The sequence below is a fragment of the Phascolarctos cinereus genome, unplaced genomic scaffold (genome assembly GCF_003287225.1).
Source record: "Phascolarctos cinereus isolate Bilbo 61053 unplaced genomic scaffold, phaCin_HiC Scaffold_2;HRSCAF=192, whole genome shotgun sequence".
NCBI lineage: Eukaryota > Metazoa > Chordata > Mammalia > Diprotodontia > Phascolarctidae > Phascolarctos > Phascolarctos cinereus.
In genome coordinates, this window is record NW_027555625.1 from 310088930 (window position 1) to 310116083 (window position 27154).

Consider the following 27154-nt stretch of genomic DNA (forward strand, 5'->3'; position numbering starts at 1 on the left):
CATAGTGAGGAAACTCTCTCTACTAAAGAATATGGGCAAGTGTTCTACAACTTATATTCTTGGAGAGTTCATTTTCTGGGATATTGAGGTTACTGAGAGATAAGGGAACTAGTCCAGGGTGTTATGACTAATGTATGGTAGAGATAGGCACTAAACCCAGCTCTTCTGGAGCCTAAGACTGTTAACGCTGTCTACTATGCTACCTTGCCTTTAACTTCATTTCTAAGGCTTTATGATTTTAATACTCAATACAAGATAAGGCAGTATGTGATAGTCATAGCACTGGTAAAAAGTGAGTGCAGTCCAGAAGAGGGAGAGTTTATGTCTTCCTAGGGTGATGCAAGGAGACTATATGGAAGAAATGACATAGAAATCATTTGGCACTTGAAGGATAAGGAAGATCTTAGCATCAGAAAGTACTATTAGGGGAGATAATGGAGTGAAGGCAGAAGGAACAATCTGAGCAAAAAGTTAAAAAGGCAGAAAACCACATCGTGTTTTTCAGGAACCAAAAACAGACCAAACTGACTGGCAGGAAGGGTATGTTGCAAAATGAATCAAGACCGCTGAAGTTGGAAAGGCAGGTAGGGGCCAGATGGTGGATTGTCTTGACTCGTGTAAAGGGCTAATTCCATGAGCTCTTGGGGCTTTCATGTACTGAACTTAATTAATTATTTAATGAAGATGAGGGAAGGTAGATACTTTTTCCACCTTCTCTTTCTTGTCACTTAGAAATGTGAACCAGGGTCCTCTCCCCACTTCCATTTTAAAGCTTTGTTTTTATTTTTTTCTTTAAACATTTTGATCTAGTTTTCTAAAGCAAATAGAAATTGAAAGGTTTACTTTTTATTTTTTGGCTTTGTTTTGGTTTTTGGCCATTCTAAGTCCCCCCTTTGTTGTAATGAATCTCAGGCCATTTTTGGAACTCTTTGCGATTGACCAGAGGACGAGTGAATGGTGTGTTTCTAGTAAGATAGACTAATCTTTTTGTCAGTGTGTTGACCAGATCCTGTCCTGTCAAGAAACTAACCAAGATAGCCCAAAAGGATGCATGGCAGTAGTGTCCTTTTCCTTTCATGCTGATCATAATGAAAGGAATTCAGGAAATAGATGACATCAACTGGAATATGTTAAAAGGGTCCCTCAAGAAAGAAAATATGTTTTTGACTGCTAGAGTTTCAGGGGATTCTGTTGAGAATTCTTTTTACTGTATTGCATCCTACCTCTTACATGTGCTGCTGGAAGCATTTTACATTTACCATTGGATTGAAAAAGAGGCCCACTCATATTTATCTTTATATTACCTGCACCAATCTAAGACTTTGTATGTACTATTGTTGTTTTCAGTCTTTTCAAGTCATGTCCAACTTTTCATGACCCCATTTGGAATTTTCTTGGCAAAGATACTGGAACAGTTTGCCATTTCCTTCTCCAGCTCATTTTACAGATGAATAAACTGAGGCAAAGTTAAGTGACTTGCCCAGGGTCACAAAACTAGTGAGTGTCTGAGGCAAGATTTGAACTCACAAAAATGAGTCTTCCTGATTCCAGGCCTAGCGCTCTGTGCACTGTGTTATCTAGCTGCCCTTGTACAAGTAGGTACCTAATAAATATCTCTTAAACTGTGCTTAAGAACACAGCAGTGAATTGACAAAATCTATAAGGAATTGGCTCGTTAGAGAATTAACTCACCAATTTTCTGTAACCAGGCCACCACCTCACCCTATCCCTATACTTCCCCTCTAGCCAATTACAAAAAGGTGTTATTTTTCTGTCATTTTTCCATTAAAAAGAAAAAAAACTTTCAATGGCATGGGAAAATTGCAAAAAAGATAATGAAGAGAATTCCTGCCGAATTCCATCATGGGGGGGGGGATTTCGTAAACAAAAGAAAGACGTCAAAAAACTCAACTTCTTGGACTCATCTGTTATTTCAGCTGCCCTCAGATCTGGGGCTGTTTGGATAAGCCCAACGAGATAGCAGGTGCAGAGGCCGAATCAGTCTCTCGCTTCTCATTGCAACAATGATTTGGTTTTTCAAGGGCGTAAAAGGACTCAAGTGGAGAAAACATCCTTTCTGGAAGAGATGGGTTTTCTGCCTATGCTTTCCCTCACACAAGGTGAACTGGCATTGGTCTCATTTTTGTTTGACTGTCTTCCAGTTGTGTCTGACTCTTCGTGACTCCATTTGGGATTTTCTTGGCCAAGAGAGTGGAGTGGTTTTCTATTTCCATCTCCAGCTTATTTTACAGATGAGGAAATTAAGGGAAACAGAGTTAAGTGACTTGCCCAAGGACACATAGCTAGAAACTGTCAAAGGCCAGATTTGAAATGAGGAGGATGAATCTTCCTGACTTCAGGCCCTGCACTCTATCCACTGAGCCACCTAGCTTCCTTCAACACTTGTATCAAATGCCACCTTTTATAGGAGGCCTTGCCCAGTCCCCTCAGGTGCTAATATCTTCCTCTGTAACATTATCTTTCATTTACGTGATATTCATTTATGCATATGTTGGTCATTTCCCCATTAGAATTTAAGCTCCTTGAAGGCAGAAACTGGTTTTTTTGCTTTTTGTTTCTATTTCTATGGCTTAGCACAATGCCCAGCACATAGTAAGTGCTTAATAAATCCTTGCTGATTGATGATTGTTGATTGATTGATGTCAGGCATCATCCAACATTGTGCAATAACTAGCTTCACTATAATCTGGGAGGTTCAGATGATCATTTGTATATGTTTATCTGTTTACATGTAGTATCCCCTTGGGAGAATGTAAATTCTTTGGATTGAAGGGATGGCTTTTTTTTCCCCCTTTATATCCCCAACATCTAGAAGAGAGTCTAGCTGCATGTAGTGGGCACTTAATAAATGCTTATTAGATTAGATTAGACTGGATCACCACATGGTGATGAACTTTTTGGCCACAAAAATTCATGAAGCTGTCTCCCAAGCAATAGAGGGGTTGTAATTTGAATTGGTTGAGTGCCCACAATAACAATTTTTTTTTGAAATCCTGAAGTTGTACATATATGTATATGAATGTTCACAAAAGCCCTGAAGTGTAAAGTAGACACAAAATATGCACTCAATAAATCCTTGAATTGTTGAATAGACAATCCAGTTCTGCCAATTGAGGTTCCAAGAATTCTCATAGAAAAAAATAAATAAGTAAAGGGGTCCAAATCATACTTGTCTAAATCAACATCAAAGTTAGTCACAAAAACAGCACATAAAACATAGGCTTCCCCACCCCCAAGAACCAGGACTAAGAATTCAGTTCTTAGAAGGAGGTCGAGAAGATCTTTAAAGCCCCTACCAGTGGTTAGGACCTATTTCATGGTTCATCGAAAAGAAGGATGTTATGTGTCAAGCTGTTCCTTTCAGCTGTTCCCAAAGCCATCTGGAATGATTTATGCTGCTACTATGATTCCTCATTTCCTTTACTTCCCTCACCAACCCCCCCACAGAGTCTGTAACCAGGTCCTATTCATCCTTCCTTTATAATCTCTCTTGTCTATCCCCTCCTTTCCATTCTCATTGCCATTACCCTAATACAAAATTCTCAAACTTTTTGGTCTCAAAACCACTTTATATTCTCAAAATTCTTGAGGACCTCCCACAGAACCTTTATTTATAGCTTTTGTTCTATATAGAGAGGCAACTAGGTGGTGCAGTGGATAAAGTGTTGGATCTGGAGTCAGGAAGACCTGAGTTCAAATTCTACCTTCAGATAGTTACTAGCTGTATGACTCTGGGTGAGTCACTTAACTTCCGTCTGCCTCATTTTCCTCATCTCTAAAATGGAGATAATAATAGCATCTATTTCCCAGCATTGTTGTAAGGATAAAATGAGATCTTTGTAAAGTGCTTTGCAAACTTAAAGCTTTATATAAATGCCAATTGTTGTTGTTGTTGTTGTTATATCTGTTGAAATTTACCAGATTTCATGATATCATTATGAAAATTGCAGACTTCCTAAAAAGTTCTTGGAGACTCCCAAGAATTCCCAGACCCCAACTTTGAAAATCTGCCTGACTTGTCTCTCACAAAAGCCTTCTAACTGGTCTCCCTTCCTAAAATCCATCGTAGGTGGATGCCAGGTTAGTCTTCCTCAAGTACCATTTTCATTATATTGCTCCTGGCCTACAACGATTAGAAAAGGCCCTCTGCTGTCTACAGGATAAAGTTGGTAGTGCTCAGAAATGAACATTCTAAAAGCTCTTTAATAATTCATTCTAAAGACATTTTCAGGATCTCAAAGGACTTCAGTATCACCTTTAATATTACCAGTTATCAATGCACAGGAATATAGGTATAAAGTGTATAGCAGATTGAGTCAACCCTATGACATATATGTGTGTATATATATGTATATATCCTAGAAAGGAACCTTTTGAGAGAAATTCTTCATATTATCCTATTTATTTAGGTAATATTTTGCATCAGAGTGATTGCACGAGGGGAAAAAATCATCCAGTTATTTGAGCTTTCTGGTTTCATGAATTCTGAAAAAAAATATGACTTTACTAAATTATGAAATTTTAGGAGAAACAATGAAAAACTGAAGTATATCCCAATGAAGGCAACCTGTGTGCTGAGACAACTTCAGCCCATAGAATATAAGGGACAGTTGAAGGAAGTGGGATTGCTTAGCTTAGCACAGGGAAGATTTGGGAGGGTGGGGATGATCATTGTCTTTTGATCATAGGTCTCTCATGTGGAAAAGGGATTAGACTCATTCTTTATAGGTTTAGAGGACTGGACTACAACCAATGAGTGGAATTTTAAGGAGGCAGATGTCAGTTCAATATCAGAACTTCCTAATCATTGGAACTATTTAACAACAACATGGGCTGTTTATGGAAGAAGTGAGTTCCCTGTCATGAAAAGTATCTAAGAAGAGTCTGAATGAGCACTTGGCAAGAATGTTTAATATTGAGTCATGCTTCTAGTAAGGATTTGAAAGAGATGGACACTAAGGTTTCTTCTATGTTAAAAATTGTGTTCCTCTGATTTCCTGGCAATTAGCCTTCTCTCATCAGATGTTCCACTGCTTAATCTTCTTGAAAGAAAGTTTCTAGACATTTAACATGAATTGAAATTCTACACACTTTGTTTCCTTCATATAACCTCCTCATCCAGTCTCTTTCTTTAAAATTTCCATCCTTTCTGTATTACTCTGAATTCACAAAGGACAACTTGATTTTCCTTGCTGTTCATTCAGTTCGGATAACTGTTAATTCATTGAGAATGGTCCTATAATTCTGCTATAGTCATTTATAGAATTTTAGAGTATTAGGGCCAAAAAGGATCTTAGAGATTCTGTAGTACAACTTTTCTCATTTTACAGATGAGGAAATTGAAGAACAGAGAGAAGAAATACCTTGTCTAAGGTCATAGACTAAGCTGGTACTAGAACTAAGATTCATGGCTATAGGCATTTTCCCCCCCTTGAATTAAGGACCCTATTGAACTAAAGCATCACTTTTTTGATTAGCATTTGGGAAAGAAGATTTGGTGAGGCATCTGTCCTATATGGGAAAGCACATCCAAAGGGTGAGCCAGCAGACTTGGATTCCTGGCCTCACTCTGCCATTAACTCTATGTATGACCCTGTACAAGCTGTTTCATTTCCCTTGACCATAACCTGTACACAGTGTAATGTTCACATTTGTTCTTCTTCTTCCCTGTGAAGTAATATGGAGGTAATATAGGGGTAGGAACATTGGATGAGATGTCCAGGAGACCTCAGTCCCAAGTGCTGTCACCGAATGTCATTTCTGCTCTCTGGGTTTTAATTTTTTTTCCCTCTACTATAACATGAGGCAATTAAGATGAAACCTAAAGGTCTTTATATTTGTAATGCTAACATTCTATGGTCTATTTCCATAGTCTATGTACTGAGGTACCTTGCAGATGTAATATACTAAGCTCCCTCTCAGCTATCAAATTCTAGGATCCCAGTGTATAGGAGGTAGTGTATTGACATAGAACATAACCAGCCTATAACAGTTGGAGACCATAGCCTGCCTGTCTCTATGCTGGCCTTCTCTCAACCAAAATTCAAGTCATCAGTCAGAAGCCTCCAATCTGTTTCACTTTGGGTGTTCCAATTATTAAGGCAAAGCTGTGATCTTTGAATTCTCTTGCCAAGAAGAAATCTTTGTTTGTGCAAATCGGCCTTTGTCTTGCAACATCATGTTCTGTTATTTCTTCTGCAGACCACAGGGAGATCCAACCCATGAACTAGATGGAATGGAAGGAAAAATGAGACGTCTACAGGAGTTGGGCATCTGTACCCCCTCATGTTGGCAGTGGAACACAGCTTAGTCTCTGACAGGTAACATGAGACTTGTCCTTTCCTTCTTGTCCACTCCCTCTCCTCACTTCCTATGAGGGTCCATGCTTTGAAAGTAGCGGACATATATATGTGCCTGATTAACTCCAGCAGGCCTTAATATAATTGTCCAAAGATTTGCCCTGGTACCAATTTAAAACACAGTAGCAAATTTAATAAAACAAACAGTTTGCAGCCAAGGCCTTTGTTATTCTGTTTTAATCATCTTTTACCACCAATTGAAATAATTTTCTCCTTTCTCGGTGAAATGAAATAAGATATGGGTAGGGGTGGGGAGAGTGTAAAACAATGGAACAACGTGAAAATTATAAAGGGTCTGTATTTGTAGTTATGAATTATAAGACATGCAAATAGTGGCCCTAAGGTTTAGAAGGGCATTTGTGTCAGGAAAAGATCTGAAGGGAGATCATTTACAGGTTAAGGAAACTCCACCTGGATAACATTAAAGATGAAAAAAAAACCCGACAAGGAACTCTTGTTTTTCCTGAATACAACTGGAATAGATGTGTGACAGCTTCTCCAAACATTCCCCTCATGATGGACACTTCTCCTGATTACAGAGCACGGACTGACCCATTACCAAGGACTCTGGGAGCCAAAACACCAGATATAGTTCATGGTAAACAAGTGAAGTAGTGTGAAAATCAAGTCCAAGAAGGGGCCAACAGCCTAGTTCAGGAGAACAGTGACAACCTGTCATGGAGAGACACTAACTTAACACAGTTGTTGGTGATTGCTGGCCAGTCAGGGAAACAATCCTCTTATTCCTGATTGTAGCTGTTCTGGGTGGCCAGAGATTTTTATTACTGGCAGAGGGCGAGCCCAAGAGCGTTTTTAAAATTTGGCAACACATCTAAAAGTGTTTGGGGGTTGTTTTTATTTTTCTCCCCCCTGCTAATGTTTTGGGTTCGGTGAAACCCAGAGTACAGGCAGGGAAGTACGTTTCCCCTTAATTCTTAAACCCATGTGCTCTTTAAGAAAATTTAATCCGTATGTTTCTGATTCATTTACACTTAACTCATCAAAATGCTGTTTTGTAAGAGCTATTTGATGTCCAAGAAGTCTTATGAGCCCTTTTGTAAGCCTTACTTCTTAGAAGCAGGAAGTCACGTTCCTGATGAGAGGAGCAAGAACTTGAACCTGAAAGGTTCAGTTTGTTTTGAAAAGAAGGGTTGAGGAAAGTCACATGAGGCTTTAGGCCCTGCCAAATGGGATCCCTCATTTCCTGTGCACTTTCTCCTACAACTGCCTCGATGCTGCTAATGACAGATCTCTCTGAGTTCACTTATAGAAACAAGAGATCTCCAGGATAGTGAGAGGATAAAAATACCCCAAGCAAGAATGGCTTACATTTATGGAACTAACACTTTATGATTTCTAAGGCGTACTCCTTGTAACTTCACATCTACCTTGTAAGGTAGATAGGTAATGTCTCCCAAATGGAAGCACCTCCTTGACAGGACTGTTTGAAGTTTATTGGGGGATCACGGTGTCTATCACCACGTGGCACAAACTAGGCACTTTCAGAAATGTTTACTGACTAAGAAGTGAGTCAAGAGATGGCCCCTTATAACTAAAAAAAAAAACTGGAAGGGGAAGACCCTGCTGGCCGAAAGAGAAATAGTTATTATTTGCATTCACTCTGAGACAGGAGGGCCTAAAAAATAGCCATTAAGTGGTGCTTGGGCAGGGCAGGGACCTATTGTTGTCCTATCTATGAGCTCCAGAGTGAATTGGGCTTAAGGTTTGGTCTTTGAGAAAGAAATCTAGTCAGTAAACCCCAAGTTAACTAAGTACCTTTTGGCCATCAAAATTTACCTTCCTTTGGGCAGAACACCCTGGAGGAGAGGAGAGGAGAGGAGAGGAGAGGAGAGGAGAGGAGAGGAGAGGAGAGGAGAGGAGAGAGAGGAGAGGAGAGGAGAGGAGAGGAGAGAGAGAGAGGACCTGACGTGCATTTGACTTTTATTTGAGTGAGGGAGGGCTGTGCAAAGTCACCAGACTCACTTCCTCCTCCAAAGCCATCTTCAACTCCTTAAAGGGGCTTATTCACTGAAAGGACATTGCCTCACTCAAAGTGAGAACCTGAAAAGGCCTTAGCTTAAAAGGGTCAAGGTCTCCCACTACATCCTGGGTCATCTCTAGACATCCTGATCAATATCTGGCCACTGGACCTGAATGGCATTGGAGGAGAAAGTGAGGGTGATGACTTTGCCCAGTCCTTCCTCACTCAAATCAAAATCAATTGCAAGTCATATCATCATCTCTCTGATCTCATGGTCCTCTTCAAGAATGAAGGACAAACCACAACCGCAGCTGACTGATTGATGAGGGGCTGCCTAGCTCATAGGAAGTACAGACACTTTGGGAATTCTTTCTGCTTGAAACTTTTCTGAGATGGGCTTTGGTGCATAATTAACTTGGCTTTAGAATAGTTTGGCTTTGCTTTAGAGAGGTGACTTTCAAATTTCTCAATTTAGAGGATATTTGGACTTGAGCAAAAACACCCCATTGGCCGACTACCCCTGCTCTCTACTACTTCCTATTATAAAGGGAAACACAGCAACAGAAAAATCCTTGCCAGAATGAACAAGAAGGCTGGTATTGCTTTGGATGAAACATCAATGAGAAGATGCCTGGCATTTATGAAAGACCACATGTAAATTATTAATTCAGGCTAGAAACCAGAGTATAAACCTTGTCATGCTGTAGATATTGTACTTCAGGAGATTAGACTACAGACCACCTGGAGGACCCTTTCAGGACAGCAGTGAACCCTGGACCACACTTTGAGAATCAGTGAAAGGGGAAAAAAAATCAGCTGCTCACATCCATACCTGCAGAGCTTTGGAAATTCACTATAAAGCTGTCTTTACAAGACCATCGCTGTGGAACCACTTTATAACAGAGCTAGGTTAGGGGTAGTACAATATTGTTAAAAGAACACTGGACTTGGATTCAACAGACCTGAGCTCAAAACCTGATTCTAACACACAATCTATGCAAAGTTATGTTAAGGGCTCAGTGCATATTAAGCTACCACAGATTCTAAAAGGTTGTCTTGGATTAGGTTTTACAGTAACCAAGGAAAATTAATGCCTTCTAAATTTCAGCTTGCCTTAAAGATTTTGTTAGAGTTGTTCTGACCTCTGGCTAATTGGACAGGCTCAGACACCTGCTTTATAATGTTTCTCAAGACATAAATCATTCTTTCTATGTGTTGCTTAAGTATGAAACTCAGTCCATGGAGAGCCTGTGCCATAGCTTAAAACAGAGAATCAGTCAGTCAATCAATAATCATTAATTCAGCACTTATGTGTGTGCCAGGCACTGTTCTAAGACATATGAAGGAAAGATAAAAATAGTCCCTGCTCTCAAGAAGCTGACATTCTAGTGGGGAAGGTAACATGTAAATAACTAGATACGTATAAGATAAAAATATAGTAGATGAAGGTAATCCAAAACGGGGAAATATTAGGAGCTGAGGAGATAGAGAAAAGCCACCTGGAGAAGGTTGGCTTTGCACTGAGCCTTGAAGGAAGCCTAGAAAATGTCATAGCAGAATGCTATGGCTGAAAAAGTATCATCTACTCCATGAAGACCCTCATTTTACAGATGAGGAAAAAAAGACTCAAGGAAGGAAGTAACTTTGTTCAAATTCACAGAAACAGTTGATGACAGAGCCAAAACTAGACCCTATATCTCCTGTCTTGTTTCCAATATGCTGTAGTAGGTATCTTTTTTCTCAATTCTACTAACCTCTGTCTTGTACTTTTAATGAGTAATTCTGTAACTGAGGCTCAAGTAGTACAAAAGTTAGAATAGATTTTTTTAAGGCAATTGGGGTTAAGTGACTTGCCCAGGGTCACAAAGCTAGTAAGTGTCAAGTGTTTGGTCTGACACCAGATTTGAACTCAGGTCCTCCTGACTTCAGGGTTGGTGCTCTAACTACCTAGCTGCCTGACAAAAGTTAGAATGTCTTGGATTATGTGTGTGTGTGTGTGTGTGTGTGTGTGTATGTGAGTGTGTGCACACACACCTGTCCTTCTGTATCTGTTTGTCTGTGTGGAGGTACAAAGGAAAAAGTTGAGTGTGTATGCTTTTAGGTGTATCTGCTACAAAGAACAAACGCAATTTAAAAAAAAATGGAGTAGTCATAATAATGATAATACCTCATATTTGTATAACCCTAGAGTGTCTCTTCAGAGGAAAAATATAAAATCCTCTGTCATATTTGTTTTTCCCTGCAGCCTGTTGATTTTACTGTTTCATTACATATTGTAAAATTCTGAAAGTCCCATGGAGACCCTTCCCAATGTGAAGAGCAAAAGAAAGTGATTTTATGTACCAGTTTTTTCATGACACTGCTATTGACCTGTGTGTCCTTGGAAAAGTCCCCTAACTTCTCTGAGACTCATTTCCCTCAACTGTAGAAGGAGAAGGCTATATTCCGTGATAGCTCTAATATAATTTTCAGCTTTCAATCCTATGACTACTCCTTTCAAAACTGATTATAAATGGATTTCATTTACTGTTATCCAATATGTAATGGTTCTATTGATATTTTGCACTTGGTCCATTTATTAATTCATTCAAACAGACAGACTCATACAGAAAGTAGAGAGAGAGGGTAAGAGCCAAAGTCAAGTCCACTTTACCAAACTACAGGTAAACAAGGTGAGATATAAATAGCTCAATTTATACCGATAAAACTTTCCCTTACTATACATTATTTCTCTTCCCATACACTATGGTTTAGCAAAACTTAAGCTCATCTTATGTCTCCTCTTCTGACTTCTCGTTTCCTTTCTTCTAATCCCTTTCAAGTCCTTTCCTTCTTTCCTCTCTCCTTCCTTCCTTCCTTCCTTCCTTCCTTCCTTCCTTCCTTCCTTCCTTCCTTCCTTCCTTCCTTCCTTCCTCCCTTCCTTCCTTCCTTCCTCCCTTCCTCCCTCCCTCCCTTCCTTTCTCCCTCCCTCCCTCCCTTCCTCCCTCCCTCCCTTCCTTCCTCCCTCCTTCTTTCCTTCTTTCTATCTTCTTCCCCTCCTTTCCCCTCCCTTCCCTTTCCATTCTTCCTCTTCCTAGTGGTAAAGAGGAACAAGCAGAGTCAGAAACGTTCAGGATATTTTGTCTTTGTGATGATTTCTGAAGTGAAAATCTGAGGATATATTTGGAAATAAAGGTGATATAAAAACAAGATATAAATAATATTTTAAAAGAGATAATAAGTGAAAGGAAAATCTAAGGATCCTTTTAGACTGAATAATAATCTTGCAGCAGGATCTACCATGGAGCCACGTTTGGGAACTTTGTTGAGAGATAGCTTGATTGATTCTGTGTTTGCCGCTGAAAACACAGAAGACAAGGAGTTAGGACACTTAGAATTTGTTCCTGGCACTGATCCTAGGCAATTGTCTGTGTGACTTTGAGTAGGTCATATCACCTCTCTCAGCCTCAGTTTCTTCATCTGTCAAATGATGGAATGGTACTAAATATAGTCATACATAATCAGAGATGGATAGGACTTTAGAGATCATCTAATCTAATGCTCCTTATTTGATTGATGAGGGAACTGATGATCATTAAGTTTCCTTTAGAGAGAATTCTATATTTTAAACTCAAGGAGTAACAGACTGACCCATGCATAGATGGATAAAGGGGCTGAGTATTTTTCTTTAATATCACAAAAGATAATCCTTCACCCTTTAAGGATATTAATAACTTTTGCCATAGGTAGTGGTTTGGGAAATATATTAGTTTAACTGATCCCTTTTGCTCTTCCTAATGTTCCTGAAAATCATATTTCATCATGAGAGGTACTTGGCCTGAAACAGACAAGGGGGAGGAAGAGATGAGGTTGCCCAGCTTCTAGAAATAAAGTGAAATTGACTTAACAATATTTTGTGTCTGGTCAACATGGCATTAATTCTGGCTCTAAGAATATCAGCTATCACTTATGATGTATAACATCCATTCTTGGGTCTGGCAGTATTTCAGAAATCAGTAGTGATTTTATTGGATAGATGTGGGGGAGAGGGATGGGGAGGGGGGGAGAGGCACTCAGGAATGGATCCAGCTCAAATCATGGATATCAGCAACATGTTACTGGAAACTACACTGGTTCTGAAATGTTTAGACTTCCTCAAGGCAACCTCCTTATAATCTTGGTGAATTTTTTAAAAAGAATAATAGTTTACCTTTCTCCCTCATTTTCATCACTATGTTGTTTCTTGGAAGGAGTGAAGTTTGGCTTTCAAGTCCACTACTTGATTTCTCCTGAAGTGTGCTGTGGGATAAGACTTTCTTGGTTTTTTCCTAAAGGATTACAACTAGAACCATGGATAAAAGCTGTAGAGAATAGTTCAACTCTATAGAAAGGGTATAAGTCCTATCATTTAGAACATTTCAAAGGTAGAAGTATTGGAAGATGGTGGGTTCTTCCTCACTGGAATTCTTCACGCATAGGCTAGATGACTACTTATCAGAGACATGGAAAGGATTCCTGTTCAAGTTGGACTAGATCAGTTGTATCAAACTCAAGCAGGCTGGATATTGACTTAGAAAACCACAAATTAACATTATCTCTGTTTTAGTATATTTTCATTTCTTTTGTTAAGCATTTCCTGATTACATTTTAATCTGGTTTGGCCATACTTGGGAGTTTTTACCTATGAGTTTTGTAGGTCATCTGCTGCCTGAGGTCTGTGAGTTTGATACCTCTGGACTATACAACTTCTGAAACATCTCCTAATTCTGAAATTCTGAATCTGTTGTCACCAGTTAGAGAAACAAAGCAATGGTACCCAGCAAGATAAAGAGAAGATCTATAAAAACCTGTACAGTCTAGACCACTCAAAAAAGCAAATGTGTATTAAATGTGGAAACAGAACTTTCCAAATAAAAAAAGTAAATAAATGAATACAAAAGAACAAGTCTACAGAAACAGCTGCACTAGTTTCCGCAAAAGAGGGGCAACATGGCATAGCAGAAAAATGCTGGATTTGGCATGAGGAAGATTCAGGTTCAAATATTGTCACTGACACTTACTAGCTGCGGAGCTCTAGGAAATTCACTTAAACTCTTTGTGCCCCAGGGGAAAAAAAGGAAGGGAAAGGGAATAAACATTTATATCATGCCTACTATGTGGCAGCCACTATTCTAAGTGCTTTTTACAAATATCTTATTTGATGCTCACAACGGTACTGAGAGATAGATGTTATTGATATTTTATAATTGAGGAAACCGAGGCAAACAGCGATCACGTGACTTGCCAGGGTCTCTGAGGCAAGATTTGAACTCAGGTTTTCCTAACTGTAAGCCCAGGGCTCTCTCCAACTGTGCAGCTAGGTGCCTCAGGCAATTTCCTAAGAATTATTCCACTAAAATAATAATGGGTTGGTGGAGAGAGTTCCTTATATCAAGGGTCCCTCCAGTTGTTGAAAATACTATTTTTATAATTGAATAGAGTACATAAATGTATTCTGTGATGGTGTGATTTTATGTTTAATTCTGGCTCCTATAGTTTAAGTGGGATATTAGCTAGGCAGGACATTTCCAGAGGAGTCAGTCAGGACAGTGAGGGTTGGATGAGGTGACCTTCCCCACCTTGGGATCCCTTCCAACCCCAAGATTCTAGGATTCTATGATGATGAGAGCTTCATTACTAGACTGGGGAAATGAGGTCTTAGACATGACCTCTTTTCTTGTCTAAGGGGAGAGGAGAGCCAGTGCCTTTTCTCTAAGAAAGCTCACATGCCATGGTGGCAGTGGGGAGGGGTCAGAAGGCTAGATGGGAGAGAAACACAGTTATTGAACTAGAAAAAAGAACTGCTCCTAGAAGGAAAATCAGTTCACTGATTGTGTGGCCTCTGGACTATGGAACTTCTACAAGTACAGGGATGTTCTTTGGCTCTGATACATCCAAGGACTTTAATTTCCAGGACTACGTAAGGATCTATGTTTCTGTGGGCCACCCCCAGGCAAAACAAACAAACAAAAATCATTCCCCTCAGTGCAAAAGTGTGATATAGTTAACCAGGGAAACAAAAGTTCCCCTCCTTGACTCTTCAGCCAGAGCCACAGGGAACTGGCTGCGTAACAGGGCAGGGAGGCATCCATTTGTTCCAGAGGCATGTGGGTAGGTCACAGGAGCTGATGCATAGTCTGGTGGTCTGAGTTCACCACTAGAGTCAGGAAGAGATGAGTTCTAATCCTAGTTTAGCTGCTGACTGTTCCTAGAGGTTTGGCAAAGTTGTTTGTACTTCTCAGATTTAGATTTCATCTCTTTATTAAAAGAGATTGTGAGTGAATGAGATGTGCATATTATGTAACTCATTGCATAATTCTCCCCTGGAGTCCATGGGCAAATCAGGCTCCCCAGGGATATCTATTCATTTTTTCATTCATTCATTCATTCATTCATTCATTCATTCATTCATTTAACAAATACTATGTATAAGGCCTTGTCCTCAGCTCCAGGAACAAAAAGATAGCTGGCACAGACTGCTATCAAGGAAATTATAATCAAATGGCAGAAAGAATAACAAAACGAACACACATAGCTGTAAAACAAAAAAACAAGAACCAACATACTAGCATACAAGGCAGAAAGAAAAATACAAAAGAGAAATCCAGGCAGAGTGCTATGAGAAATTTAAATAGGAAATAATTATTTTTGCTAGAGTAAGTCAAGGAAACCTTCAAGAGCAGATAGCCTAAATGGATATCAATAAATGGAAAAGGCAGGGAAGAGGGAATCAGTTTCAGGCAAGGGGTAAGGTATGAATAATGGCAAGGAAACAGAAGAGAGTAGGAAAAGATCAGGTAATGAAAATTAGTTCGGTTTAATTGGAATGTATAATAGGATGAGAGGAAGCTGAAAAGATAGGTTGACAGCAGATTGTGCTAGGCCTTCATAGCACAGGATGATGAGTACACTCATACACTCACATCTACACACATCCACCCACACCCACACATCCACACACTATACATATATGTGTGTACACATACCTGTATTCATATATGCACATCTACGCATGTTACAATGCACTGTGTATACATATATGTGTAAATGTATATATACGTGTATGTGTGTGTGTGTGTGTATACACACACACACACACACACACACACACACACACAATGTATTCATGCCTTTGTAAATATACATGGATGTGTATGTGTGTGTGTGTATATCTTGATGTCTAATATAGTGACTGGAACTTAGAAGGTGTTTGATGGCTTGATCTAGTAGGTACTGAGAGGCTATGGAGGCTTTAGGCTCAAACAATTATTTAATCAGAGGAACACATTAAGAACATGAATTGGGCAGCAGTATGAATGGTGGGCAGGATGCATTCAAGGGTAAATAGTTTAACAGACTTAAGGCAAGAAGATCAGTTATGAGGCTATTAGCAATAGTCTAAGCAAGAAGAGGGCTATGCTTGAAAAAAGAGTAGTTGTGATGAGAAAAAAGGAAAAATGTGAGACCCGTTGTAGGGGCACAAACAAGTATCTTAGGATTTAGAACAGGGAGGGACTTATTGTAGTAAAGATTATAACAGACCAATCTGCTCATTAAGGAAAATGAGGCCCAGAGAGGTGAACCAAGGTTAAATTACTTGTCCAGATTTGCACATTAAGCTGCAGAGAAAGAACAGGCTTTGAAAATCCCAGATTAAACCAGGCATCTTAACTCTAATAGTTACTCATATGAGACAAATGACAAAAGTTGACAAATAATTGGGTATTAGAAGTGAGGGAAAGAGAAGAGTGAAAGATGATCTCAAGGCTATGAGCCTAGGTAACTGGAGAAATGATGGTGAAATTAACACATATAGAGAAGCTAGAGGGAATGGCTAGCTCTGGGAGAAAGAGGATGAGTTCAGTGTTGGACAAGTATCATATTTTTCCCTGAAATTCCCAGGGGCTGAAGAATCAAAAATGGTATCTGTCACTTAGGACATTTGAAAAGAGTATTAATTGTTCAACAATTAGATCTGAACTCCATCCCCTTCATTGGAGAGGTGGAGGACTATGGGTGTGAAATGCTGTATATAATATCAGACACAGTCAATGTATTGCTTGGTTTTGCAGAACATTTTTTTTTTCTTTTTAAAATCTTTGTTACAAGGTAAAGCTATCTGACTAGGAAAGCATATATTTAGAAATGCATATAAAATAAAAACAGAAGGAAGCATCAACAAATCTTATTTAAAAATGAAATTAAAGGCAATGGTAGACCATGTGATCCTAAACTCTCCTAAACTCTCATACACATAGATCCTATTAGTACTTTTCAATCAGTCAAAAAGCAATTATTAAGCATATACTACATATAATAGTGTTAAGCATTGGGGATACAGAGCAAGTAAAATAAAAAGTCTCTGCCATCCAGGAGCTTATATTCTAGTGGGGAAGATGATGTGAATATAAATAAGTAAATAGAAGGTCCATAAAGACGGCAAGATATTAGCTTCGGGAAAGAAGCAGGAAGATCCTCACTGTTGTATTTGACTTTGGAGATGATGGCTGTTATGGGTGATAATTTTCCTAGGTATATTTGCGTACCTACTTCTGAGGAAAGTAAGGGGAATTTTCCCACTCCCTTTCTGAAGCAGCTAGTGGTATAGTAGAAAGAGCAGCAGACCTGGAATCAGGAAGGCTTAGGTTCAAATTCAACCTCAGACACTTACTATGTGACCCTGGACAAGTCACTTAAACTTGGTTTGTCTTGGTTACTCCAACTACAAAATGGAGATGATAATGGCACCTACCTAGCCCACAGGGTTTCCTTGAGGATCAAATGGGATAATACTTGTTAAAAGCACTTAGCAGAATGCTTGGCATATAGTAGGTGCTTTATAAATGCTTATTTTCTTCCCTCCCCTCTCTTCCCCTTGCCTCTTCAAAGATTTTGGTTGTGTTCTCTGTGTATGAAGACTCACTCATTCCCCCTTCATCTCTCCCCTCTGACAGTGTTCTCTGCGTTTCTGAGAGCCCCTCTTTCAAGGGGAAAAAGGTCTGGATTTCTTCCTCCACTTCCTGCCTCCCTCACAGAAAATCAAAATCTGACTCCTTGAAGCTTCCAAATGGTGACCATGGGAGTTTCTCCCTCCAGCGTCACACCTTGGTGAACAATTTCTTGCACAGATAACTGAAGGAATAAATATTTTCATTAGAGGGAAAAATGAAGGAAAAGGTCAGAGGGAATCATGGGATGAGATGGGAGGCTTGGGGAGGAAAGAAAAGCATTTCATTTTTTTTCTCTCTCTCCTTAAAATGTCTTTATATAGAACTTGTGTGAGCGCCAGTTTATTCGATACGGAAAAAATGTGAGAGCAGTTTTATATATACACACACATACACATACAAAAGGTATTTGTGTTGGGGTTTATAACTCAAATTACCAAGAGATAAAAAAGCTGGAATGCTTGATCTCTTTGGAATGCCGAGTTTCATTTATTCAGAGATTTAAAGAACAATCCAGATGAGGAGCCAAGGGGAGCTCAGAGATTTTGAATGTGCTATCCATGACCAAACACAGATAAAGATGAGGGAAAGAAATCCTTTGGGGTTGAAGGGCCACATAAGTACATCTCTGTGTAGTGGTGTTTTGGGGAGGAAATGGAAAAGCCTTCAGTTTCAAATCATTAAACATAAACCATTAGAGCCAGAAGGAATGATGGAACCAAGGGAAGGGTCTTAGAACATAAAACAGAAGAACAAAAAGCACCAAACTTCAGAAATCAAAGTGGCCTTAGAACATGGACTGTAGAGCAGGAAGGGATAATAGATACATAGAACTCATCTAATTCAACTCCTCAATTATACAGATGAGAAAGACAAGGCCCAACAAGATGAAGAGGCTTGTTCATGGTTATATAAGACTAGAATTCAGGTTGCCAGGACCTCTAATGCTATGGCAAGACCCCATATTCTATAGAAGTGCTTCACTACTGCATCCTGGTATTCTTGAGTTGTTACCATAAACTCCTTACTGTCCTGCCTGCCCTATGACCTCTGCTGGAACTTAAGACAAAAAACTCTTTCCCAAGGGATCCAGTGGATCACAATGCTTTCACTTGCCACACCCTCTGTATGAGGTCCTGCTGGCCATAGGCTAGAAGCTCATAAAGAACTGGGTCACTTTCCAGCTTTCCCAACTGTCTGTCTTACTTGCTGACTTGGACAGGAGTCCTGTCCCTTGACATTCCTCCACAGAGCCCCTGTGAAACAGAGCTTATTAAAACTGCAATGATGTTCCACACATTTTGGCATCACTTTGAGAGAAACTGGGATGACCCTTTCTACAAAGTGCTTTCTACTCCTGGCACACAGGGACTTCAGGGCTGGTCTCACACTGCTCCAAGGAGGCCAAGGAACCAAGACAGGGGACTTAATGTAACTAGTGTATTGAAATAAAACAAGAATGTGAAAATCATACACCCCAAAACAAACTCTGAGTTTCTGCCAAACAAGTCTCCACACTGTCCTCAAACACACTATACTCACTCTCCCCTCTTTGTCCTTGCTCATGAAGTTTCTCCTGCCAGGAAGGGTCTCTTTTATCTTAGCTGCCCTTCCCAAGCCTTCTCATCTTTAGTAGGATATGATTTAAAGCTAGAAGACATCACCTAATTCAATTCTCTCATTTTACAGATGAAGAAACTGAGGCCAGGGGAGCAGAAGTGACTTGTCCAAAGTCAAGGACAAAGCCAGCAGAGAACTTTTCTACCACATAGAAACCATATCTACTGAGATCAATGGATATTAAATAGCAGATCCAGGATTCAACTCAGGCCCTCTCACCTCTTGTCCAGTTCAAGATTCACCTTCTCTCTGAGCTATCCACGACTGTTCAAACACCAGATATAAAATAACAACTCCTGTTCCCCTTCCTCTAGAGAATCGCTCAGACTCAAAACTGTAAAGGGCTATAGAAATCATCCAGTCCAACTCATACATGAATAGAAATACTTCTAGCATCCCTGTGAAAAAGGCACCCAGCTGCCACTTGGAGATCTCCAGTACAGGACAGCTCACATTCTGAGGTAACCAATTCCATTTCTGATCACTTTTCATTGTTAGGCTATTTCCCTTTCCTTCAAGACAAAATTTGTATCCCAGTAACTTCTAATTTTGTCTTCCGAAGTCAAACAGAAGAAGGAGGAGGCAGTATGGTATACAAGAAAGAACATTGACTGGGCACGAGAATTCTTAGATTAAAATCCTGATTCTGCTACTTACTCTTTATGTGACCTTGGGCAATTCATTTCACATCTGTTTCCTCATTGGGGGTTGGGGGGGGGGAAACTGATTATTTCTAATATAGCTTCCAGCTCAAAAATCCTATAATTCTAAGTCTAATCTCTTTTCCATTATCACTCAAAAATTTGAAGATAATTGCTTTGTCCCTCAAAATCTTCCTTCCTTAAAGTCAAATACTCCCAGTTCTTCTAAACAATTATTGAATGGCACAGTTTCCAAGACCATGACTCCTCTTTCCTCTGAATTTCCATGGTATTTAATGTCATCCATCATTTAAATGGCATTTATTACATATTGTCTTATATTTGTTTTATACATTTGATATAATTTACTTTCATTTTACATTTCCATCTGTCACATATTTATATTGTGTGCACACATAAATATATCTACACATAGGTATATGTGTATGTATACATACAGATACATGTACATGTATGTGTACATGTATACATACACATGTATATGTACACATGTGTGTGGGTATGCACACATGCACACACACAAACTTATTTATTTATAAAACCACACATGTATATACATATTCCAACTAATCTGTAAATTCCTTGGAGACAGGGACAACACCTGACACTGCTTTGTATCTTCAAGACCTAGTACAGATCCTCAAATGTAAGAGCTATTTAATAAATATTTGTTAGCTGATGATTAAACTGTTGTTGATGGTTTACCCTTCAGGTGACTCCCCAGAACCCTGTTTGCTAGAAAAGTGAAATTTGGTATGACAGGTTCATCTCACATCACATCCAAGTATGTTTAATTATTGAAGTATCTTTATGTTCTGGAAACTACTAAGAGACTGATTTCAGCTCAATAAAAGGAAGAATTTTGTAAAAATCAAGATGGGGCTGAAAAAGGCCTGGGCTGCCTCATAAGGTAGTGAGTTTTCTGTCATCGGAGGTCTTCTAGCAAAGGCTAGATGTCTGTTTATTGGGGGAGCAGTAGATGGAATTAATATTTTTGTTACAGGGTTATATTACATGATCTCTGGGGTTGGATTCAAAGTCTAGGAATCTGAGTCTATGAAGGAAACTCATTTTAAAGTGTTCTTAGTAATAAAGTGATCTCTTCATGTAGCCTACAAAGTAGTATCAGAGTGAAGTCTGAACACGTTTTATCTTGTGTAGAGGCATAGTTAAAGAAGTACAGTGGGAAGTCTCCATGGGAATAAGTGCTATCTGAAAGAGGATGTTAAGTGGATAGAAGAGATTTTCCTGAGGTGTTGAAACAGACTATCCACTAAGAATCACTAGGAATCCCAGAATATTAGTATTGGAAGGGAACTTTCACAAGGAGACCATTGAGTCTAATGCCTCCCATTTTACAGATGAGGAAATTAAGGCCTAGAGAGTGGAAGTGGTCTGTCTAAATTCAGACAACAAGTTAACATTTTTGCTACTCTATGATACTTCTCTCCTCTGACAATCCCTTTCTAGTTTGTTCTCCCTTTACAACTTCCTTCTCTAGTGTTGTAAGTTAAATAGACTGGTTTGGGTTTGTAAGCAACAAGCTCATTGGCCCATTTTAAGTGTGATTGGGCAAGTTAACCTTCCTAGGCCTCAACTTCTACCCCTATAAAATAAGGATAATAATTTCCTAGCATTATTACAGTTCTTTCTGTTTGTCCTAGGCTCTCTGTAACCCTCCCCACTTTCCCCATTTCCCCCAGCCTGCTGTCCATTTTGCCAACCTTCTGGGAGGCACAGACTTACGTATCTATGTATCTCCTGTTAAGGTTAGAGATGACAATGGGAATATCAGACTGGAATGGAGGATCCCGGAGAACTTTGTACTTGAGGGGCTTACAGTCCAGACACAGGGGACTCTCAGGGACAGAGGTCAGCATGGCTGCATCAATTTCTAGGTGTTCATCCAGGGTGTAGATCTGGATGCCATATACCTCTTCACCAACATCCCGGATCTTGATGGTCAATGGGATATCACAGAAAATATTCTGTGGTCCCAGTGAGATGTTCTTTCCACTCAGAGTCAGCAGTTTGATATCATTCACAGCCCCACTAGAGTCCCAGTCTGTGGAGACCAGTGTCACCCATATAGTGAGTGACTCAGGAATCAATGGGTATTGGAATTCTAGTTCTAGGTAGCATCCCTGAGGCTCTGGGCAGGCTGGGGGGACTGTGTGATGATTAACAGCAGAATTGGGGCTCCATGTTCGGACACTTGACTTGCAGGGCTGTTCTACATCTGGGTGGCCTGTGGAAAAGAGAGGAAAGAACAAAACTGTTGACACTATTCTAGTTGATGCATAAATAAGTTATTAAAACTTCTAATAGTACTTATGAGAGAGTGGGCTTTCTCCAATTTGGGGTGGGGAAAGGAAGAAAGAATGGGAGGATTAAAAAAGAGAAGAACTTTGCTACATGTTGGAAAATCTGCCCTCTGCTAGCCCCCTCAAAAAAACAGAAAAGATTATGGATGAATCACCATACATTCAAAGTATATGAATTATCTTAAAATGAATGACCAAATCTTCCATATCTCCCCTCCCCATGGCTTCAAACCTTCCCAAAGCTCCAGCAGTAGTAAAACCAAAAAAAAAAACTCACAAAAAAACAAAAGGAAAAAACAACCTTCTAAAGAACAGTGAACTCCCCTCTCCCTACTCCCCCCCCCAAAAAAAAAGACAAAAGGGAAAATTAAGGAAACTTTGTGATGTCCACCCTCCTCCTCTTGCAACACAACAAACAGCCTTTGAAGCAACAGTGGTGGATGAAAAGCCAAGGAAAACCTAGAAAGGAAAGCCTCTCAAGAAGGAACCAAGTGAGCATAGAAGATATTTTCTACTTGAACTAGAGAGGCTAGGTACACAGAGTAGTCAGTACTACAAACAACAGAGATGAAGGAAACATATGAGGCCATCTTGTCCATCCTCACCTTCCCCATATGGGGTCATTCTTTAAAAATATGTTTTCCTTTTTTCTGTCTAGTCAACCTCAATAAACCATCTCAACACTTCTGGACCAATATTACATCACTGCATACTTGGGCTGTTTAATGAATGCATGATCTCTTCTGCATCAGATTATAAGTTTTGTGAAGGTGCATTTTCAATTTATTGTATATGCACCATATTGTACAGTACAGGTCTTTATAAAGGTTTAAAAGCTCTAAGAATTAATGAATGAATGAATGTACCTGTAATAACGTTAGGTGGCATTTACATAGCACTTCAGATTTTGCAATGCCCTTTACAAATATTATCTCATGTAACCCTCACAACAACCCTGGGAAGTAGTTGCTATTATTATCCCTCCCCCCCCTTTTTTTAAACAAATGAGGAAATTGAGGCAGGCAGAAGTTAAATGACTGACCCCGAGTCACAAGCTGGATTCAATCAAACAGGATCACAGTATCTGAAGCTGGAGTTGAACACAGGTCTTCCTGACTCCAGGTCCAGCACTCTATCCACTATGCCAGCTAGCTATCTGTGTCATATAGAATCATGGTGAATGGGATGTCCCAGTGAAGACTTCTCAGTGTAATTAAGGTAATGAATTCAGACGGTAGTGTGAGAAATGAACTCTCAGAAGTGAAGTTTCCTCAAAGGGTCAAATAATTCTTGATTACTACTTTCAAAATCCTCCCCTACTCAGACCCTGTTTTTAAGCACTTAACAGAAAGAATAAGCCCTGCCCCACCCCAACCTGAGCCGTTTGTCTTTGGCTTTGAATTTAGGCGCCTGGAATGTAAGCCCCACCTCCCAGTTAGAACGTAAGCCCACCTCCAGTTAAGGGGGTAAGGGATAGTGGTAGGTGGAGAGTTGTTTTCATGGTGGGCAGAGATTTGCTTTTATAAGACTGCCCCTGTTAGGCGGTCTCTCTTTCCACGTGTATCTGAGGAGCAGACAGCCATCTCGCCAGATTGTAATAAAGGTAACCCTTGCTTTCCACCTTGAGAAGTCTCTGAGTTTAATCTGGGTTGGGGTCGCTGTCCCACACAGTGGTATTTTGAGGTAAAGAAGACTTTAGAAAAGCAGTGAAATCATAGAAAGAGTATAAATCTGAAGTTGGAGGTTAAAATAATGACTCTGTTGCATAATATATGTGACCTCGGGCAAATTTCTTAACCTCTCTGAGTCTCAATTTCCTTAGCTGTAAAATGACATCTTAGCTTAAGTTCACCTTCCAGTTCTAAAAAAGATTCTAGCCCAAGCCTCTCATTGAATAGGGGAGGAAGGTGAGGCCTAATGAGATTAAATAACTTGTCCCAGAATGGATACAGATAATAAATATCAAAGTTTGGATTCAAATCCATATTCACTGAAAACAAATTCAGTGTCTCTCTGCTATGCCATTCTCTGGATGACCTCTGTAGAGACCCTTATCTCATCAAGTGTCAAGTTCTATGACTGCATGAAACATTTGCATTCAATTTTGCCCTGAAAATTCTTGAGCTTTCATCTGTGAAGAGAGTCAGCTTCTAAAGATCATGCTGCTACATTACTACAAAGGCTTGTTATGTAGGTGGAGCCATAGCTGTAGTTTTACATGATTCACACATGGTGAAAAATCACCCTTTTTTAAAGATGTGGGGTCAGATAGCTCAATCAATGAATTCTTTACATCATTCTCGTCCTTGATTTTTCTTAATTTGTTTAAATATGCATCATAATGGATAGGACCGCAAAAAGGTTGGGTAACTTTATGACCACTAATGACATCTGCAGTGATGAGATAAGGTTAATCAGATTCTGAAGGACGTCAAGTCTAGCTAGCCTATTGAGCATGGGCTAGAATTCCACCCCCTCCCTGTGCATATAATGCACTTTCTTCTTTTGTTTCAGGCTTAAGAAATTGGTCATCAGTAGGGAGGGCCCCAGGGGGTAAAGATGAGTAATCTGGCTGGCTCATGCTCTCTTTCTATTTACTTGTTAGTCAGAGAAACAATTAACAATGTCATCAAATGCTTTTAAAGGAAAGGAAGGAGAAAGTAGTAGACATTGAACTCAACAATGATCAGGGTAGAAATTTTAGTAAGAGCTGAGCTTACTTATTTCATAAGCTCATAGAATGTTAACAGTGCAAGGAACCTCAGAACACAGAATGTTAGAGCTCAGAGAGAACATAGAATGTTAAAATGTATCTAGAATATTAAGAGTTAAAAGGGATGTTAGAAGAAGGGGCCCTAAAACAAAATGTGAGAACTGGAACAGTCCTTAAAGGTGATCTAGTCCCATTTCTTCATTTTATAGATGAGAAAACTGGGGACCAGAGAAGGTAAGGGGCCACCCAAGATCTTAAGTTAGTAGCATTACCAATATTAAAACTCCTATCCTTTAAGCTGTTCCCATTCTAATTGCTGATTGATTGGGGAGCTTGATATTCAGTGGGAAAGGCTAAAAACTTAATTATTCTGACATAAATAACATGAAAACGAGTCAGGAAACAAAGAATAGTTTTTGGTTCATGGAAAAATTTATGTTTTTCAAGGATACTAAAAGGACAAAGCTGAACTAAGCGTAGACCCTGTAATAGGATGCACGAAATAAGAACAATGTCTTCCCAGTCCTGGTGGAACTAAAATTATATATCCTGAGGGGAAAATCCTTGGTCTTCTGGGTTATTTTGTAAAGCTGAGTCAACATGCAGCATCCTAAGATTTAGAATTCCATACCATGTACTATAATGATGGGACAGTTTTGGAATATGAGGTTCATTTTGGAAGGGATAATGACACACTACAGCTCATCTTCAGGGGAATGTGACGTGACTACCAAAGAGGATCAGATGAAAGAATTGATAATTCTTGGTCTAAACAATGAATACTGATTGGGAGTGGGGGTGGGGGTAGAGGTTAGTCATGATCATGATCTTAGTTCTCTTCCAGCTCAACCTGCTATGCAACCGATGAAATATCTCAAGAGCTACCATGTAGAAGGCAGGATTAGACTTATTCTGCTGTGTGTTTAGAAGGCAGGACTAGAATCAATAACTAGAAGGTATAGGGAGGCAGAATTTAGCTCAATACAAGGGGGGAAATCTAATCATTAAAGCTATCCAAATAGAAGAGACATCGTTGGAGAGTGAGTTCCCTATCCCTGGAAGTGTTCAAGCAGGCTGGATTTCTCATGTATGCCTGTATTATGGGAAAGCCTAGACTAAATGACTTCCATATATCACCTACAACCTATGTTCTTATGAAAGTAAGAGGAATGTTTGCCCAGGAATGTTTCTTGGTTTACATTTCAAGTGAATTTGCTTAGAATTTCTAAGTCCTTCCCTTATTTTTACATTAAGCTCCTTTGAGAGATATTGTACATACAGTTCTCCTCTCCTTTGCCTGGTTTCCTTTCTTTTCTCTATCATGAGTCAAAGTTAAGCTTTCCCTCTCCTAGAGGACAGGGGGATGGGGGAGTTGGCTGGCATTTCCTTGGCTCCCTTCTACGTCATCAGTCTCGCCCCATCTCTCTTACCTTCTGCTTCTCGGGGGCTCCAGTGCCCGGATGGATCACATGGCATGGGTGAGGAGGCATTGAAGGCGTACTGAACCAGGACTCTCCCTTCCAGACAGAGATCACATGCTGATCCCACTTCTCTAGGAAGCCAAGAAAACAGGAAAAACATACCAACTTAGTAACAGTTGAATGAGCTGCTGACCCAACTGGGCTAAAAGGGAAGGAGACTTAATACACAATGCCATTTAGTCTCCTCCCCTTAACAAGGCACATGCAGGACACTTTCAAAAAAGGACCTTTGGGGAAAATTTCCAATGAACTTCTTGGCAAAGCTATTTACCAAGATTTAAAATGTATCTCTATTGCTGCAGTGTTAAGAACACGGGATTTTGAGTCAAAGAACCTGGATTCAAATCTTAACTTTGCTACTTATTAGCTATGTAATCTCAGCAAGTTTGGTCTCATTTGGCCTGAAAGGTTACACTGGATGATCCCCAATGCCCCATCTAGGTCTAAGTCTTAGAAAAACTATTGAAGAATGTGTCATTATCCTTGTATACCTTATCTTTTTCTCCCTCTACCCATTCTCACCCCACAGCAGATTCTAAATCAGGCAGTAAGTAAATAAGCATTTATTAAATGCCTACTATGTTCCAGACACTATACTAAGTGTTGGGGATACAAAGAAAGGCAAAAGACCATTCTTGCCCCAGAGGAGCTCACAATCTAATAGGACTGACAACTTACAAATAAATATGTACAAACAAGCTATATACAGGATAAATAGGAAATAATTAACAGAGGGAAGGCACTAGAATTAAACTCAGGGGTCAAAATGGGAAACCACTTGTGTATGAGGGAAGAAATTGTGTTGTTTTTCATTGCTGTATACCCAGAACTGGGTACAGTGTCTTACACATAGTTGTTGCTAAATAAATGATAATTGAATTGAATTCCATTGAATGTTGACTATAGAATGTAGTAAGAAGAGCTCTAACCCTAATTCATGAAATCAGATCTGAGTTCTAGTCCTGGCTATGACACTAAAAAGCTATATGACCCTGGGCAAGTAACTTTATCTGCTAAATCTCAGTCA

General features: G+C 39.6%; 1 protein-coding gene across 1 annotated transcript in view; it reads right to left on the reverse strand.

Annotated features, from left to right (window-relative positions):
• Nucleotides 1-27154, reverse strand: part of PAPPA (pappalysin 1) — a 283134-nt gene that overhangs the window by 149622 nt on the left and 106358 nt on the right. The window contains exons 6-7 of the mRNA XM_020990609.2: nt 26077-26198; nt 21356-21857 (exon numbers count right to left, since the gene is read on the reverse strand). Of these exons, the coding sequence (XP_020846268.1) occupies nt 21356-21857; nt 26077-26198 (624 nt within the window). The remainder of the gene's footprint in view (nt 1-21355; nt 21858-26076; nt 26199-27154) is intronic.